The following is a 16,365-nucleotide window of genomic DNA, read 5'->3' as shown; positions in this document are numbered from 1 at the left end:
TTAGCTATTGGGGACCTTATACCGTAAATCAAATAATGTAAGGATATATAATTTTTTTTTTTACATTACATATTTATTTATTTATATATATATATATATTTTTTTTTTTTTTTTTTGTTTTTAAACGACAATGTGTGTATAAACATTTTGAAAAATTTTGTTTTTACATTGGATTTACGAAATTTTTTTTTTTTTTTTTCAAGTTAATTCATTTATTAAGTAAGCATATTATATTTAACATATTAAAACATTTTCATAAAAATGACCTTCTGAGTAATTTTTACAGTCAAATTTTTTATAAGGCAAACAGAAGCCAAAGTTGTTTAACTTTAATTTATGTAAAAGAAAATTATTTTTGTCTCGAGCGGTTAACGCTTACAGACTCTAACTGTCTGCATTCAATCATGCACAGTGTTTTATCTATATTTACTTAATTTTTTTTTTTCTGCTGGAGCAGGAATTCCGGTTGGGTTATGCGCTCCCAGATTGCGCAAGCTTTTTCCCAGGATGGTGGTGGCTGCTGGCTTACCTCCCTGATGAGTATGCTTATTTCCCTCTTTTGGATGGAAATCTCTTTTGGTTTTTGTTGTACTCCTCCAAGGAGATTGGTTGCGGCCCTTGAGCTGGGTTGTTCATCTTCCTTCCGCAGCTGACGGATCGTTTTGGCTGATCACGTCAGGACTTAATATTTTGTGCTTTTTTAGGGCACTTGCAAATATATTGCAATTTTTGGTGCAGATATCGTCAGCACTCATGCAATATTTTGCACTTTGTTTGTGCAAGAAACTTGCATTTTATAGCTTAGCAAAATTAATGCTCAAGCTGGCAGGATCGCCATGTAAAGAAAGTATATTTATTTGAGTTATATATATTTATTTATTTGTCGTTCCAAGCTAGTCATCCAGCTTGTGAAACGATTATTTTCTTTCTTGTCTTACATACTAAGTACAAGCGTTTTTATAGTAATTTTTATCAATGCAAGCCAACAACAATTTTTCGGTGTTTACTTGTGTAATATGATTCTAGCATTCACGCGCCGCGCATAAAATAATTACGTTAGCTATGTTTGCGTTTACTTTCAAGTGTAATGAACCTTTTAAGAAATATGATACTCTATTTAAAACGGCACAGCACAGTGAATGCATAAGTGGACAATAAAATAAAAGCCAAAACAAAATGTTTATGAATATTAATGTTAAGGCATATCCGACTTATAATCATACTACACGTGAAACATTTTGCAAATATTTGTCCAAAAATCATTTGGTTTGAAAATATTTGTAATAGAAAATATGTGGCTACCCTTTGAATTATTTTACCAGTAAGGTTTTGAATAAATTTCATCTTTATCCATTTTATTTTGCTTTTTATTACTTCTTTTAAGGTACTACATTGTTTTCATAAATAAATTTTTAGCAACCCTGTTAAGCATTTTTCCTAGACAATAAATCTTTTTAAGGATTTTCTAATCAGAGATGTTATTTTGATATTCAAAGGAAAATACCATTTTTTAATATAAATGATCGGATGTTTATTTCATTATAAAGAGGAAAGTATGTAGTTAATGGTGGAAAATAACATCAGGCATATGACCGCCACGACCACGCTTACAGGACAATAGCCTCTTCATGAAATTTTCCATAACGTAATTGCAAAGTGGCAGCCCTATGTCCTCGATAGCCTCCGAATTCCATCTTTGAGGTCTTGAATCGACACTGGGCTGTTGGCGTAGACCTTCTCTTTCCCGTGGCCCCAAAGAAAAAAGTCACAAGGTGTTAAATCACAATATTTCGGTGGCCAAAAATTCACAAGGTGTTAAATCACAAGATCTCGGTGGCCAATTGGAATCATCTCTTCGAGAGATAACACGGTCCGGAAACTTTTCCCGCACAAGATCAATGGTTTCGTTGCCTGTGTGGCACGTAGCGCCGTTGTCCAGTTAATCTTCTCTTGATAACACCTGTTATTGGAAAACCCTTTATTATTTTCCTTATTCTGCTTTTATAAATCTTAAGGCTTAAAACTTATTTTTTATTTAAGCTCAAAATTATATAAAACATGCCAAAAATTATACATTAAAAATGTTTATGATAGCAAAGTTTATTGACTGAAAGCATCTTGTAAAAATCTATTTTAAATGATTCGGTTTTTAATTTTTTTAAAGGCGCGTTCTTTTACACAATTTTTTTTAACTTTCTCCCACTTTTTGTTTTTGTAATTATTTTTTATTACAAAAATATTTGGCAACCCAGCTCTAAATTTTTATCTAAGTAATTTAACAAAGATCCAACGGCTACGTTGGCTGGGTCATGTCGTCCGAAAAGATACAAACGCATCGGCTCTAAAAGTATTTGATGCGGTACCAGCTGGTGGTAGCAGAGGAAGAGGAAGGCCTCCTTTGCGTTGGAAAGATCAGGTGGAGAAGGACTTGGCTTCACTTGGTGTGTCCAACTGGCGCCGGTTATCACGAGAAAGAAACGACTAACGCGCTTTGTTAAAATCGGCCATAATACCGTAAGCGGTTAGAAGAAGAATTTATTTTTTGATATTTTTTACATCATCATTTTGCTATTAATGTGATATTTATCATGGTATAAGCGAAAAATTTATTCGAACTAAAAATACAATCAAATACTTTATAATAATGAAAAAAAAAATGGCTATTGAATATGATCTTTATGGCATATCCATCTTCCGTGAATGTATTTTTCATCTGTTTTAGTAGGTATATTTTATTAAAAAATAATATATGTGGCATTTCTGACATGAAGTTCTACGAACTTTTTTTTAATTTTTTTTTAAACAGGACCCACACACCCACCCTTTTGATCGTATTGTCTGAACTATTAAATTAAAAAAAAAAAAAAATGAAAATAGAATTATCCCTCTCAAATAGTGCTCTTCTGAATTAATCAAGAAAAGTGAAACACAGTACAGCGAATTACGATATAAGTAGGGTGAATTTTAATGATATTTATTGGTAAATGACTTAGCGATTCTGCCTGATGTCAGTTCGATAAAGTGACTTTTAGATGCTAAAATAGTTACCCAAATAATCGTTAAATCCAGTTCAGTATAAGTAAAGGAGTCAGTCGACTCTAAGCTGTTATCTTCTACAATTTATTTTGAGGGAAAATGGCTAAAATTTCTTCACATAGAATAAATTTATGAATAAATTAGATATATATAAATAAATAAATACTCAAAACTTGTCAATATATATAATATATGGTGTACACTTTCTTTTGACGTTGACTGTATGTATATACATATAAGACTGGATATTGTTTTAAGACACCCCAAACAACTATTTAAGCCAAAAAAAGCATTCTTCCCAAATCCGATGCTGTTACTTCTCAATTATATTCAGAAACAAACCAATAGACAAATATTACTCATACGCCCAGACCGCCTTTGAATATTGCATATTATCAAAACTGCTACTTCAAACACTATTATAACTATTTCATAGTTTGTTGACTCACTTAAAAGAATTATAAAGCATAATTAATCATAAAATTTCACATTTCAAAGAAATTCTATTTATAAGTCGTTTTTTACGTCGTTTTTTTTAGGTGTAAAGTCCACGAACTATTCATAAATAATTCACACTGATATTGCACTTTTAGAAGTACATCCCCTACGTAATCAGTAATACTACCTTTCAAAAGCAATTGCAATTCCCTACAGCTAACCACTCGATACAAGAACAAAATATGTATTCACTGATAGCTTATCGCAAAAATAAAATGAAATTAAATGCTGTTATAAATACTTACCAATGGCTGGAAAGAAATGTTATTTATCTGTAATTCTTTGTTTGACACTATGTCAAATTTTTACTTGTAAACAAATATGTTACAGAAAATTTCAGTATTTTTATTACAGGCTCCACCACTTGAAGTGTAACCAATTAAAACGGCCGTAAATTTAATTTACTTCTATTCAATTCAGAAATAAAAAATGTGTGAAAATAATACAAAATTAAGCCACAATTTACTTTTGCTCGACATGACCACCTTTTGCCTTGACCATGGCCTTGAGACGGCCCAGAGACGAATCGCACGCTGCCCGAATGTGGCTTGCAGTTATTTGTGTGAATCTATAGTGAATCTTTTAGTTCGGATGTTGCTCTGCAAAATGGCCCAAAGAGAATAATCCACCGGATTCGCGTCTGGTGAATTTGAGAGCCATTGTGTGGACGTAATGAAGTTCGGAACTTTGTTTTTAGCCATTCTTCGTTCACTCGAGCTTTGTGAGATGGTACCGAGTCCTGTTGAAATGTCCAAGGTCTACCATTGAAATACTTTTCTGTCCATGGCTTCAAAGCAACCTCCAGAATACTTTCCCGATAATACTTCGCATTTACCTTGACGCCAGGCTCGATGAAAGTGGTTGGGAGCACCCATTTGCAGTTACAGCGGCCCAAACCATTACCTTTGGCGGGTACTGCCTTCTGGTGGCCAATCGATGACTGAAATTCTCGTATGAACGGTCGGTTAAATAAACCCTACCATTATTTTGGGAGTTTACGAATTGCTCAATTTGAAAAATTTTCTCGTCAGAAAACACAATGTTCGGAAATTGACCGCTCTCGGCCAAGCAAAGTAACTCCTTCGCCCTCTCAAGTTTGACTTGTTGCTGCTTTGGCGTGAAATCATGCGCCTTTTGGATCTTGTCAGGCTTGACTTTGAGATCATTTTTCAGTATGCGGCGGATGCTATGGTCAGATATTTTCAGTTCTTTCGCCATTTGATTGGCACTTCGTCGCCGCAATTTCGCTCAGGTTGCTTCTTCACTTTTTGAACCATTTCATGTGACGTTGCAGTCTTTTGATGACCACCTCGATGACGCGTCGCAATGCTACCAGTATCATTGTAACATTGCTGAAGTTAACGGTCTGATCTTGGCCATATCTCTACTTATATGTTCGATGTACTCAACCTAGGCAAGCGAGTACCTGCCTTAGCAAACTCGTCAACTTCATCTTTTCCCTCTATTCCCTTGTGCCCTGGTACCGAGTAAATTGGGACCTGTCTCTTCTGGCGAAGCTCGTATCTTACATATCTTAAGATAGCAGCGAATATTCATTCAAGAAATAAGCTCCCAAATAACTTTCTATAGCGCCCAAACTGATGCGCATGACGACTTGAAATCTTGTATGAAAGAAGTATACAGTCAGCGTCAAAAGAAAGTTTACACCACATATTGACAAGTTTTGACTATTTATTTATTTTATTTTTAATTTAGATAATTTTTTTATAAAACTATGGTTTATACTACAACAAAAACCATATAATGTAAAGTTGCAAGCTTTGTACAAAATTTATAAAAATTCAAAATATATAAAAAAAATTTAATCACAGTTTCTGGAAAAATTCTATGTATGCAGCTTTATAGTCCATTAAATTTTAATACATTAATATGCAAGTCTCAAGTGGCTCAAAAATTATGTTGGTTTTTGACAATATTTTCTGTTGACGGTGTTGGGTTTTTCCTCCATATAACGAATGCTAGACATTTTTTTATTCTGACAAATGAATGCAGCAAAAATAAAGAAAATGTCAGCAATATGGTTTCTCAATAAATCAGTATCGTTATTGAATTTTGAAGTTATACCCATCACAATCCCAAATAAAATTCACTATCTGATCTGCACTTCACCCATGTACGTATGTATACAGGAGTGTATATTTTTTCTCTTACGTCAATCAAGCCCTTTTGGAAGTATCAAAGTAAAATATGCTTTGTATTATACAGGGTTAGTGTAGCTGCAAAAAAGATAAGTGTAGCTGAAGAAAAGGTGTGCAATAGTTTTTTATAAATATCTGCAGCAGGTACATATTTGGCTTGCGAGACGAAGAACAGCCCGGTCGGAAATGCGCGCGAAGAATCGCTACACCTATTAAGGTGTGCTTGTTCATGAGGAACGTTTTTATACGCTTCGATACGATAATTGGGTAGTTTTGTAATTTCCGTATTTTATTATTGGATTTGTAGATTTTATGCAAACAATGAGTGAGCGCGCGCTTACGAATGGAGTAGCATAAAAGTATTTTCTTTGAAATTAACAAAAGAAACAGACAAACTTCAAAAGAGGCAAGAAATTTATTAGATTTACTAAATATTCAATTATTTATATACTAGATATATTCTTCTTGACTGTGGAGATGAAGAAGAGCAAGAAACAGTTGAGCACTTCCATATAATTGGTGCGTACATCCTTTTTTGGGTGTTTGGCCGAGCTCCTCCTCCTATTTGTGGCGTGCATCTTTATGTTGTTCCACCAATGGAGGAACCTACAGTTTCAAACCGACTCCGAAGGGCAGATATTTTTTATGAGGAGTTTTTTCATGGCAGAAATACACTCGGAGGTTTGCCATTGTCTGTCGAGGGGCGACCGCTATTAGAAAAAACGTTTTCTTCATTTTGGTCTTTCACCGAGATTCGAACCTACGTTCTCTCTGAACTCCGAATGGTAATCACGCACCAACCCATTCGGCTACGATGGCCGCCTTCTCTCCTTTACCATCAGAGTAGGTTTTCTAGGAGATGGGACCAATCCTACGCTTTAGAAGTGCCACAAACTAGTTCCACGAAGAAAACTAAATCAGGCTCCCGTCTCGCACAGTGGTATCACAATAGACCTGTATAGTCTAAGTGAGTCGTTAGTCAAACCGATTACCTCCACAACCTAACCTAACCTGACTGTTTCTGACTTTGTTTCATAAATGGCTTCATCGGTTTTAGGTTTCGATTCTCACTTTAAAGGTTTGCACCGTTTCTCTTTTCCCCGACTTCAGCGCAAAGGTTCAATTGTTTGATGAACTATGTAGCAGACTAGACATCTTACTGGGTTCAAATCTTATCCTTCAAATTCGGCATATACAAAAAGTTGGATGGCTTTATTTTCATACTGACATTTTCGGTAACATTTTGGGACCATTAGACTAATGGCACCATCACTCCGGAATGCACAACGACCTATCTACCTCTGCATTTTTAATAATTAAATTACTTTCATTATTTATATAGTCGGTAATTTCGTTTATTAATAAAGCTGCTGAGAAAAAAGTGCTCCTCTATGCTCCTCAGTACTCCCAACACTCAAAACACTTTGGAAGTTGTTGAGCCAGTTTTTAAGGACCTCTTATTTCTCGAAGGTAAGATGGTAATCGGTGCAATACAGCGGATGCTGAAGGACCTCCCATTCGAGCTCTTGGAGTGCGGCTTCGACGACTTGTGCTACATGGGGCCTGGCGTTGTCATGAAGGAATATGGTTTTACCATGCCCATATGGTCTTTTCAGCCTCATTGACGCGATCTAGCTGGCCCATGTAGAGCTCCTTGTTGACCGTGGCATTCTTTTCGAGCATTTTCCAGTGCACCATGCCTTCCCAATCCCATCCGACACAAATATCATGATCTTCTTTGGATGAAGATCCGACTTGACTCTTGCCTTTGGCGTATCTCCTGGAGCCTCACACTCCTTTCTTTGCTTTATATTCATGTATAGGCACCATTTCTCATCTCTCGTGACGATTCGATACAAAAAAGGCAGTTTATGACCGCGTATTGCTCGATGGCGGGCGAGATGCTGAGAAGCAATTTCAAGGCGACTTTCTTTGTTTTTTGCGTTGAGCTCGTGAGGCACTCAGGCTCTTAATTTTTCGGTAAATCCCATTCAATGAAGTTGATTGAAAATCGTTTTATGATCGCAGTTGATTTTTTTCGCCAATTCACGAATAGTTTGGCAAACGTTCTTCTTCAAAAGTGATTTAAGACGTTCTTCATCGAATTCAGAAGGCCTTCCGCTGCGGGACGTGTCATCGACGTCAAAGTCGCCATTTTTGAACTTTGCAAAATATTTCCGTGCTGTGGACTCGCCTATGACACTTTTTCCATACACGTCGCAAATATCCCGGGCTGCGATTGTCCGGTCTAGAACGATGCAGAACTACAAAGTGCTTTGTGACAAGTCCGAACAGAAAACTGTCAAACTTTCTACTAAAACTTGGAAGGAAAGACGTTCGCTGGATGGTCGGTATTATTACAGGGCACAATCCATCGGGTCAGCATATGAGCACCATTGGAATCATTGAGGACCCAATATGCCTGTCGTGCTTGGCGGAGCCGGATAGCACTGAGCACTTTCTCTGTAAGTGTCCTGCCTTTGCTAGAGCACGGCTACGAGCTTTGGGATCCGATGTCGTAAGAATGCGCAATATTCGTTCTCTAAAACTGGAGGTTATTTACTGATTTGCCAAAGAATCTGGAAAATTTTCACAGGACTAACTATCTCTCTCTCTGTCTCTATTCTTTCCTATCTCTTTCTTTGATACTTTTCTCCTTCCCTCCTTGACCCCCTTTCCAGAGCTTTAAATACAATGGGCTTTTTAGCCTGAGTGTTTTAGGAGCCACCAAATCTCCTGGTGCTCCTTGGCTCGACCTTTTCAAATTTCACTTTCAACATAATATAGTTTTGTAGAGTAGAAAAAGTTGTATCGAGTGAATACTGACGCACAGCCAACAAATCGCTATAATATAAAAGAGAATATTAAATCGCTATGAACTTATTTCCCAACCCAAACGTTGAAGAAACATTTTTTTTTTAATATATTTTTTTTAGTCTTTTAACAATAATTTGAAATTTTCTTAAATTTTCTTTTATCATTCTTTCTTCTTTTCAGATTACTGGCATTATATTGATCGCTGTCGGTGTAGGCGTGGCCGCTGTATTCAATGACTATGATTCAGTGCTTTCCGCTCGATTCTTCTCAGTTCCCAGCTTCCTTATCGTAATCGGCGTCTTCGTCATTCTCATCTCGATCTTCGGTTGTTGGGGTGCACTCAAGGAGAACTACACGCTTGTTCTTATATTCTCCGGCCTGTTGGGCTTCATTTTCATTCTCGAATTAGCTGCCGGTATTTGTGGTTATGTATTGCGCTCAGATGCTGAAAGTCTGATTGAAGGCAGTTTGGAAGGCTCACTGAAGTTGTACAACACGTCAGATCCCACAAATGCATATACAATCACATGGGATTATGTGCAACGGAATGTAAGTATTATATGATTTGAGTATTTTTTTTAGAATTTGATATACCAAATTTCAAACACGTAAATACATTTCTATACGCAACTTTAAATTAGTATGACTGCTGCGGTGTAACTAACTTCACGAATTGGAATGTCACATTTGGCGATGAGTTGCCTCTGTCTTGTTGTAGTATTCCCAATGGTGTGGTCGGCGCATTCAATTGTACAAGCAGCAATGAGAATACGTATCGCCATTCAGACGGTTGTTTGAGCAAATTCTCCAGTTTCATAGAGGCACATGCAGTGAGCTTGGGCGCGTGCGGTATTATCCTCGCCATCGTTCAGGTTCGTTGCCGAATGGAAACTTTGCAAATATTTTCAAATAAATTATTTTGTAATGCTAAACTATTGCTATTTTTCTCTTATTTTCCAGTTCTTCGGTGTACTCTTTGCCTGTTACATTGCACGTGAGATAAGAATTCGTAATGGCATAACGGGTATTTTTGGATAAACCGGTCAGCGGTAGAAACACTTAACAGCGCGTGCAAGCATGTCACGTCTTTCATAATCTAAATTTGTTTATAAATTTATCACTTAATATATGTAGCTTATATATTTATGTAAACTGACATCTTTTGCTATTTTGATTGTTATTAAAAAAAAAGAAAGAACAGAAAAGTAAATTGGAGGCGAGATGAATGTTTGGAAGTGGAACCATGGAGCCATAAGTGGTCTTGGATTATTTAAAACGTTAGAGAATACATTTTTGAATTGAAAAATAAGCTGAATTTTCTCAAAAAATATTTATTTATTCATCAATTTTTATTTTATCTGCTTCAAATTAGTCTCCCTCAGATATAATACACTTGTGCCATCATTTTTTCCAAACCTCGAAGCAGTTCTGATATGTACTTTTTGGTACAGGGTTTGATTGGCAAGTAATGAGCCTTATTTTTTATAAGCAGTTTTATTAAACCTTTTGGCTTATACAACTAATATTCTTCAAAATAGGACTCTTGAGCGTCAATACACCGCTGGTAGCGGTCCTTCCACTGCAGGAAACATTTTTTAAACTCATCCGCCGGAATCGCGTTCAATTCGGCTGTCACAGTTTTTTGGATCGCCTCGATGGAGTCGAAACGCCTCCCCTTCAACTTTCTTTGCAGACGCGGGAACAAGAAGAAGTCCGGAGGGGACAGGTCTGGGCTATAGGGAGGGTGGGGAAGCACCGGACCCTCCATCTTGGCCAATGCAGAGATGCAGAGGAAGGCGGTGTGCGCCGGCGCATTGTCGTGATGAAGGGTCAATTGTTGACGAGGTCGGGCCGAACCCGGGCGACGCGGTTTTTCAGCGAGAGTCGAAAAAGATGATCGCTGTTCGTCTTTGACGTCCTCCCGGCCTTCCTTGAACGACTTGTGCCACCGTTTTACATGGGCACTGGACAGAGATTGGTCCCCGTAAGCCTCCTTGAGTAGCCCAATGGTTTCGGTACTCGTTTTGTTTAGCTTTACGCAAAATTTGATCGAGTAACGTTGCTCCAACGATCGCTGCATTTTCGCCACTGCAAAATCCCAACACACCTTTAACACAGCTTTCACGCGTGGAGCGATATGTACCGCACCGCTGTTGCCGGTGAACTGGGACCGGTTTCTAGTGAAAGGGGAAAGTCCAATGATCATTTTCCCCCCACCAGCCGATTCGATTGATCGCTTGGCAGACGCTCCGCGCGGGAAGGCTCATTACTTTTCAATCAAACCCTGTATATCCCTGAGCTCTCTCAGTGATTCGGTTTTTATCTCCTGAAAATGCCGTCCTTTCATAGGTCTCTTCAATCTTGGGAACAGAAAAAAGTCGCAGGATCCCAAATCTGGTGAACACGGTGGATGTGTGGCATGATAACAGTGTTGTTTCTGGCCAAATAAACTCTCAGAAGCAAATATGAGTGAGCAGTTGCATTCTGATGATGCCAAAGCCATGCATTTTTCCACAATTCCGGGGGTTCTTTTCGTATTGCTTCACGCAAACGGCGCCTAACTTCAAGGTAATACTCCTTACTTACCGTAAAACCTTGTGGTAAGAACTCCTGATGCACTACGCCATGGTAATCGAAGAAAACAGTAAGCAAAACCTTGACATTTGATCGAAGTTGACGTGCTTGTTTTGGTCTTGGCTCCCCAGGGCACTTCCATTGGAACGATTGGGCTTTGGTTTCGATGTCATAACCATATACCCATGTTTTGTCACCAAATATGACTCTTTCAAGCAAATCATCGTTGTCGTCATTCAACAATTCCTCAGTACGCACAAGCACTTGTCAGAAAACGCAAATGAGCGCAAAAAAGAGGCACAAAAAAAAAGCCAAAAAAGTTGAAACCAAAACAAGCCCCAAATAGTAGACACCAAGAAAATATAACGCCAAAAAGTAGGCACCAGAAATATATTTCCTACAAGTTTGCACCAACAAACAAGCGCCAAAAAGTAGGCAGTTTTATTTCTCACTAAAAATTAGCAACCACAAGGAAAAACTCAGGCAAAATAGCCCAAAGTGTATCTAAGATATATATATAGTTTACCTCTCTCTCTCCTTTTCCCCTACGTTATATCTTTTTTCTGTCTCGCGGAACGAAAATGCCCAAAACGTTGCATGGCCTTCAAATTGTACTTTCCATTCTCGCTCATCTATCGACGCCTAAGAAGTTTCACTTCAAAACTAATAATCGAGCGGAAGGTGGTACGTACCCCGCGAAATTTGAAAATTCACCTTATTTTTTTAACACACCTCGTATAATGGCTGAAATATAAGAAATCCTAAAATGTTAACCCTCCGGTGGACACTCTTTTTAAAACCTTCCGTTGGGCATCCGGATTTAACCAAGAAGTTAAACTAGGTGAGGTTATACTGGCTGGCCGAAGCCATGCCGAAACCATTTTGGTTCATAGCGATAGCAGATTAAAATCTCTTTTTTAGCGAAAATATGCTTCTTTCAAGATGCGCATGCTGTTCCCGAGTTTTAGCTTTCGCTTAAGCTACTGTTCAGGGATAAATTCTACTTCTCTAAAACTGAGAGCGCTCAGTTAGCATAACCTAGTTTTTGAAAGAACCGGAAAGTGTCATAGAAGATGCTCTAAGGTTGCTCCTGCAAGCATCGTTAAGATTTAGATTAAGCTTGTAAGCATGCGCTGCAGCTAGGCAGTGCCCTGTTAGTACACCAACTAGAGTTCGACAGTTCCTTCTATCGAACGATATAACCGATTTAGTATACCTGTCGTCATATGCGTGTTTACACACGATCTTGGCAACTTTTCAGTTGGTTAGAGTAAGCCGTCTGCCTTTCGCTTCTCTTAACATGTGCCCCTCTAATCCTTTTTGAATTATGCGTAGGGGTTTAAGTACCAGACTTATTTAATCCCCTGCAAGTCTTGCGCCTGCTTTCGCTATTCCATCCACTGTCTCATTTCCATCTATGCCTTTATGTCCCGAAACCCAATGCACACAAAACCTGCGGTTACGAACGAGCTTGTTAATTGCGTCCCTGCATTCATGGGCATTTTTGGATAATAGACAGTATGATCTTATCACTTTTATAGCTGCTTGGTTATCCACATAGGAGTTTATTGCATAGTTAATTGTTGCCTCTGTTCATACAAGCTCTGCTGCTTTCTTTACAGTAAATATCTCAGCCTCAAACACAGTACAATAGTTAGAGAGTTTAAATGACTTTTGGTGCAATATATGCCGGCGCTAACCCCCTCTTCCATTTTTGATCCATCAGTAAAGACATTGATGTTGTTACTTCGCGGATGTAAGCCTTTGCGCCATCCACTGTCTGCGATAATGGTATTTAGTGGTTTTCCAAAAATCGTAACTGGAACCATATACTCTGAACTGACATAGCATTCCTAGTAGTAGAGCTATGTACGAGGGCTCTAGAGGTAAGTTGATCGGTGGTTTGTAGCCTCGCAGTTGAGTTTGCAGCCCGATTGCCCGCATAGACATTAATCGGTGTTAGGCTGAAGACAGCCTCGAGAGCTGTTGTTGAATTTGGTAAGCTTCAAATATGTTTTTTTATGTGTGGGAAAAGGCGGTAAGTAATATAAAGGGTTTTCCAATAACAGGTGTTATTTTGGAATGGATTGCGCTATCGAGAGATGATTAACGATTTTTTACGGCCGAAATTGGATGGTATTGATCTGGACAATGTTTATTTTCAACAAGATGGCGCTACGTGCCACACAGGTAACGAAACCATTGATCTTTTACGGGAAAAGTTTCCGGACCATGTTATCTCTCGAAGAGGTGATCACAATTGGCCACCAAGATCTTGTGATTTAATACCTTGTGACTTTTTTCTTTGGAGCCACGTGAAAGAGAAGGTCTACGCCAACAGCCCAGGGTCGATTCAAGACCTCAAAGACCTGGAATTTGTGAGGCTATCGAGGACATAGGGTAGCCACTTTGCAATTCGGTTATGGAAAATTTCATGAAAAGGACATTGTCCTGTAAGCGTGGTCGTGGTGGTCCTTGGCCTGCTGTTATTTTCCATTATTAACAGCATACCTTCCTCTTTATAATGAAATAAACATCCGATCATTTATATTAAAAAATAGTATTTTTCTTTGAATATCAAAATAATGCCTCTTATTGGAAAACCCTATATGTAGATCTAACGATTGAGGTGTAACACCAGTGCATAAGAGCGGATGAGAGACCCAATGTGCTCCCAAGCATCCTTTTACATGCATATAGAGCATTCGTTGCCTTCTTCACCTTCAGCTCAACATTGGATTTCCACGTCAATGTATTGTCCACTATTACTCCCAGGTATTTGCTGCAAGACTGATTGCCCATGAAGTTGATAGGCTCAGAAAACATTATGCAAGACGAAATGTTTTGATGACTTTATCGAACACATTGGACCTTGTGCAAGCATCGAAAATCGCATGAATAACCCAACCGGTATTTCTCGATGCACTACTCGTCAGCTATGAAATAAATTTTCAACAAACCAATTACTATCCCTGGGAATATTGAAGTCAACCAACCAAGCAGACCACCAACCAACCAAGCAGAGCACCAACCAACCAAACATCCAACCGGATGAACTCACAATGAAGAGAAAGTGTCTACAAGGAGGCGAAAAGCTTCGTCGGAGAACTCCTTTTTATTGTATTGTATGCAAGAATTCAATATGCCAACAGTACTCAAAAATCTCTTATACATGTTTTGTTTGCCTTTCACCGAATCCAGAAATAAATATAATTTCATATTTTACCATAAATTTCATTGTAATCAACATTTTATTTGAACTTTCAACTTTTTGTGAGAACTTTTTTTTCTCCTTTCTTCGAAATGAGTCAAAATAAAGAATAATACAATACAAAAAACTCATTTTTTTCACTAACTAAAATATTTTCTTCGATTATTTTTGCTGTTGTTGGTAGCTCAATGCATGCCAAAACAAATGAAGAAGGCGAGAAATTAATAAAATATACCTGCGATACTTAAAAATGAGTAATAAATAAATCTGTCACATATCCCCATAAAAATACATAGAGGTCTGGGCAGACCTGGGTGCCCAAATGAGCATGTAACTTTTTAATATTGTTCGAGGATCGTTTTTAAAAGGTTGGACGGATAAGTCGATAGAAAATGAAATTTTAGGAAGCTGAATGGAAACTCAATTCGTTAGCTATAATAGAAATATGTTAAAGGGGACAGATACGTGTAAACGGCCATATTTTCCCTGATTTTCATTAAAATTGTTTAAAATGAAGAATTCAAAATATTTTTTTTTTTAATTGGCATACAGTATAAATTTTTTTTTATTTTGATCATTGAAAATGGCGGATGTACACTCAATTCATCCAGAAAGGTCGCAGCGGGGCTCCTCAATCGGCAGGCATTGTAGCATCGGCGTCAGTGACTTGAACACAAAAAACCATTTTTTTCTTTATTAATGTCATAATTTCTATATGAATTAAAAACAAATGAAAAAAAAATTCGCGGAATAAAATGCTTAAAACAAAAAAAAAATGAATTTTGGGGCGAATTTACCTACTATTTTTGCTTCGAATAAATTATTTTTTCGAAAAATTTTCGAAAACTTGTAAATTCACATAGAAAGTAATATCATTAAAAAGATGTGTGCAAAATTTCAGGGTGAGCGGTCAATAACTTTTCGAGTTATCGTGTACGCCAATTCGAAAAATATAGTTTTGAGAACGCGTACGCGTCTAAAGTCGGCAACGTAACTATACCTCTCCCAGCGCTCGAACGCAGAGAATAGAGTAGTCACGATTAACGATCTATAAGATAATAAATACTTAAATTTACGTTCCAAAAATTTGTTGACATATTCTTAAAGGACTAGATTAACATTTTATGAAAAAAAAAAAATTTTTTTCGAAATTTTACAGGTATTGCCCCCTTAAATTAACGTCCACATTCGAATAAGGTCTGGCCAAACCGAGGAGCCCCACAAAGGGGCAAGTAAACTTTTTTTATTTTCTGGTATTTTTTTGCAAATTATATTCAGTGCAAGAAAAGTGAAAAATACATGTAAAAGGATTTCTAAAAACAGTGTAATATGTTAAAAGAAAAAAATTGTATGCAAAATTTTAAACTTAGGTGTTGTTCAAAAATCAAAAACTTGTGCGCTTGCGAAACAAATCATATCATCAACGCTTGCTACAACTTTTTTTATTTAGTGGCTGAATTAAAGTTCAAAATACCTTCGCAGCCGTCCCGGGACTACTAACCGCTTTACTTCGGGATTGCTCACAACGACATCTATGAAATGGACCAGTTTTATTCTCTCACGTCTGGGTCCACAATGCTTGTAGCCAGTTTCATGCTCGTCTATTTGGGGGCTTCTCTTTGTTGTACTGAGTCGAAGTCTATCTTTTTTCACTGCAAACGCCTTCAACGTATTTTTTAACATAGTTCCAGTTAACCTCGATTTCAATCATCATTCATCTGGCCGATCACAGTGGTCTTCGTGATGTCGCCAATCTACTCCCTCAGAGCATCTCTTTCCATGAGCCATCTGTCGCAACTAAAGAACGTGTGTTCGGCATCACCAATACAAGTGTTTACTATGTATTGCAATATATCCGGTGTTTTTTTAGTTGGAATCATGTGACAACCCCGGATAATTTTTTTTAAACCTGTTTAAAAACCGTTAATTTCATGTCGCAATGTGTATGTCTTAATATTCATGTGAAATTTTTGACAAATGGTTAAGTTTTTAGTTTTAACTTCCAAAAAATAGGTGGCAACACCAGTCGAAAATATTTCTTATTAAAGCCCATCATCTGGTATCCATTTT

At 37.5% G+C, this 16,365-nt stretch overlaps 1 protein-coding gene across 2 annotated transcripts in view; it reads left to right on the top strand.

Moving 5' to 3' along the window:
- LOC129247576 (CD63 antigen) overlaps positions 1-9,695 on the top strand; it is a 33,596-nt gene extending 23,901 nt beyond the window's left edge. For both annotated transcript variants that reach the window (XM_054886748.1, XM_054886749.1), the window contains exons 3-5: positions 8,691-9,059; positions 9,152-9,382; positions 9,471-9,695. In XM_054886748.1, the coding sequence (XP_054742723.1) occupies positions 8,691-9,059; positions 9,152-9,382; positions 9,471-9,548 (678 nt within the window). In that variant the 3' untranslated portion in view covers positions 9,549-9,695. The remainder of the gene's footprint in view (positions 1-8,690; positions 9,060-9,151; positions 9,383-9,470) is intronic.
- Positions 9,696-16,365: the final 6,670 nt, after the last annotated feature.

The sequence above is a fragment of the Anastrepha obliqua genome, chromosome 5 (assembly GCF_027943255.1).
Source record: "Anastrepha obliqua isolate idAnaObli1 chromosome 5, idAnaObli1_1.0, whole genome shotgun sequence".
Classification (NCBI taxonomy): Eukaryota; Metazoa; Arthropoda; class Insecta; order Diptera; family Tephritidae; genus Anastrepha; species Anastrepha obliqua.
This window is presented reverse-complemented; position numbering and strand designations above follow the sequence as displayed.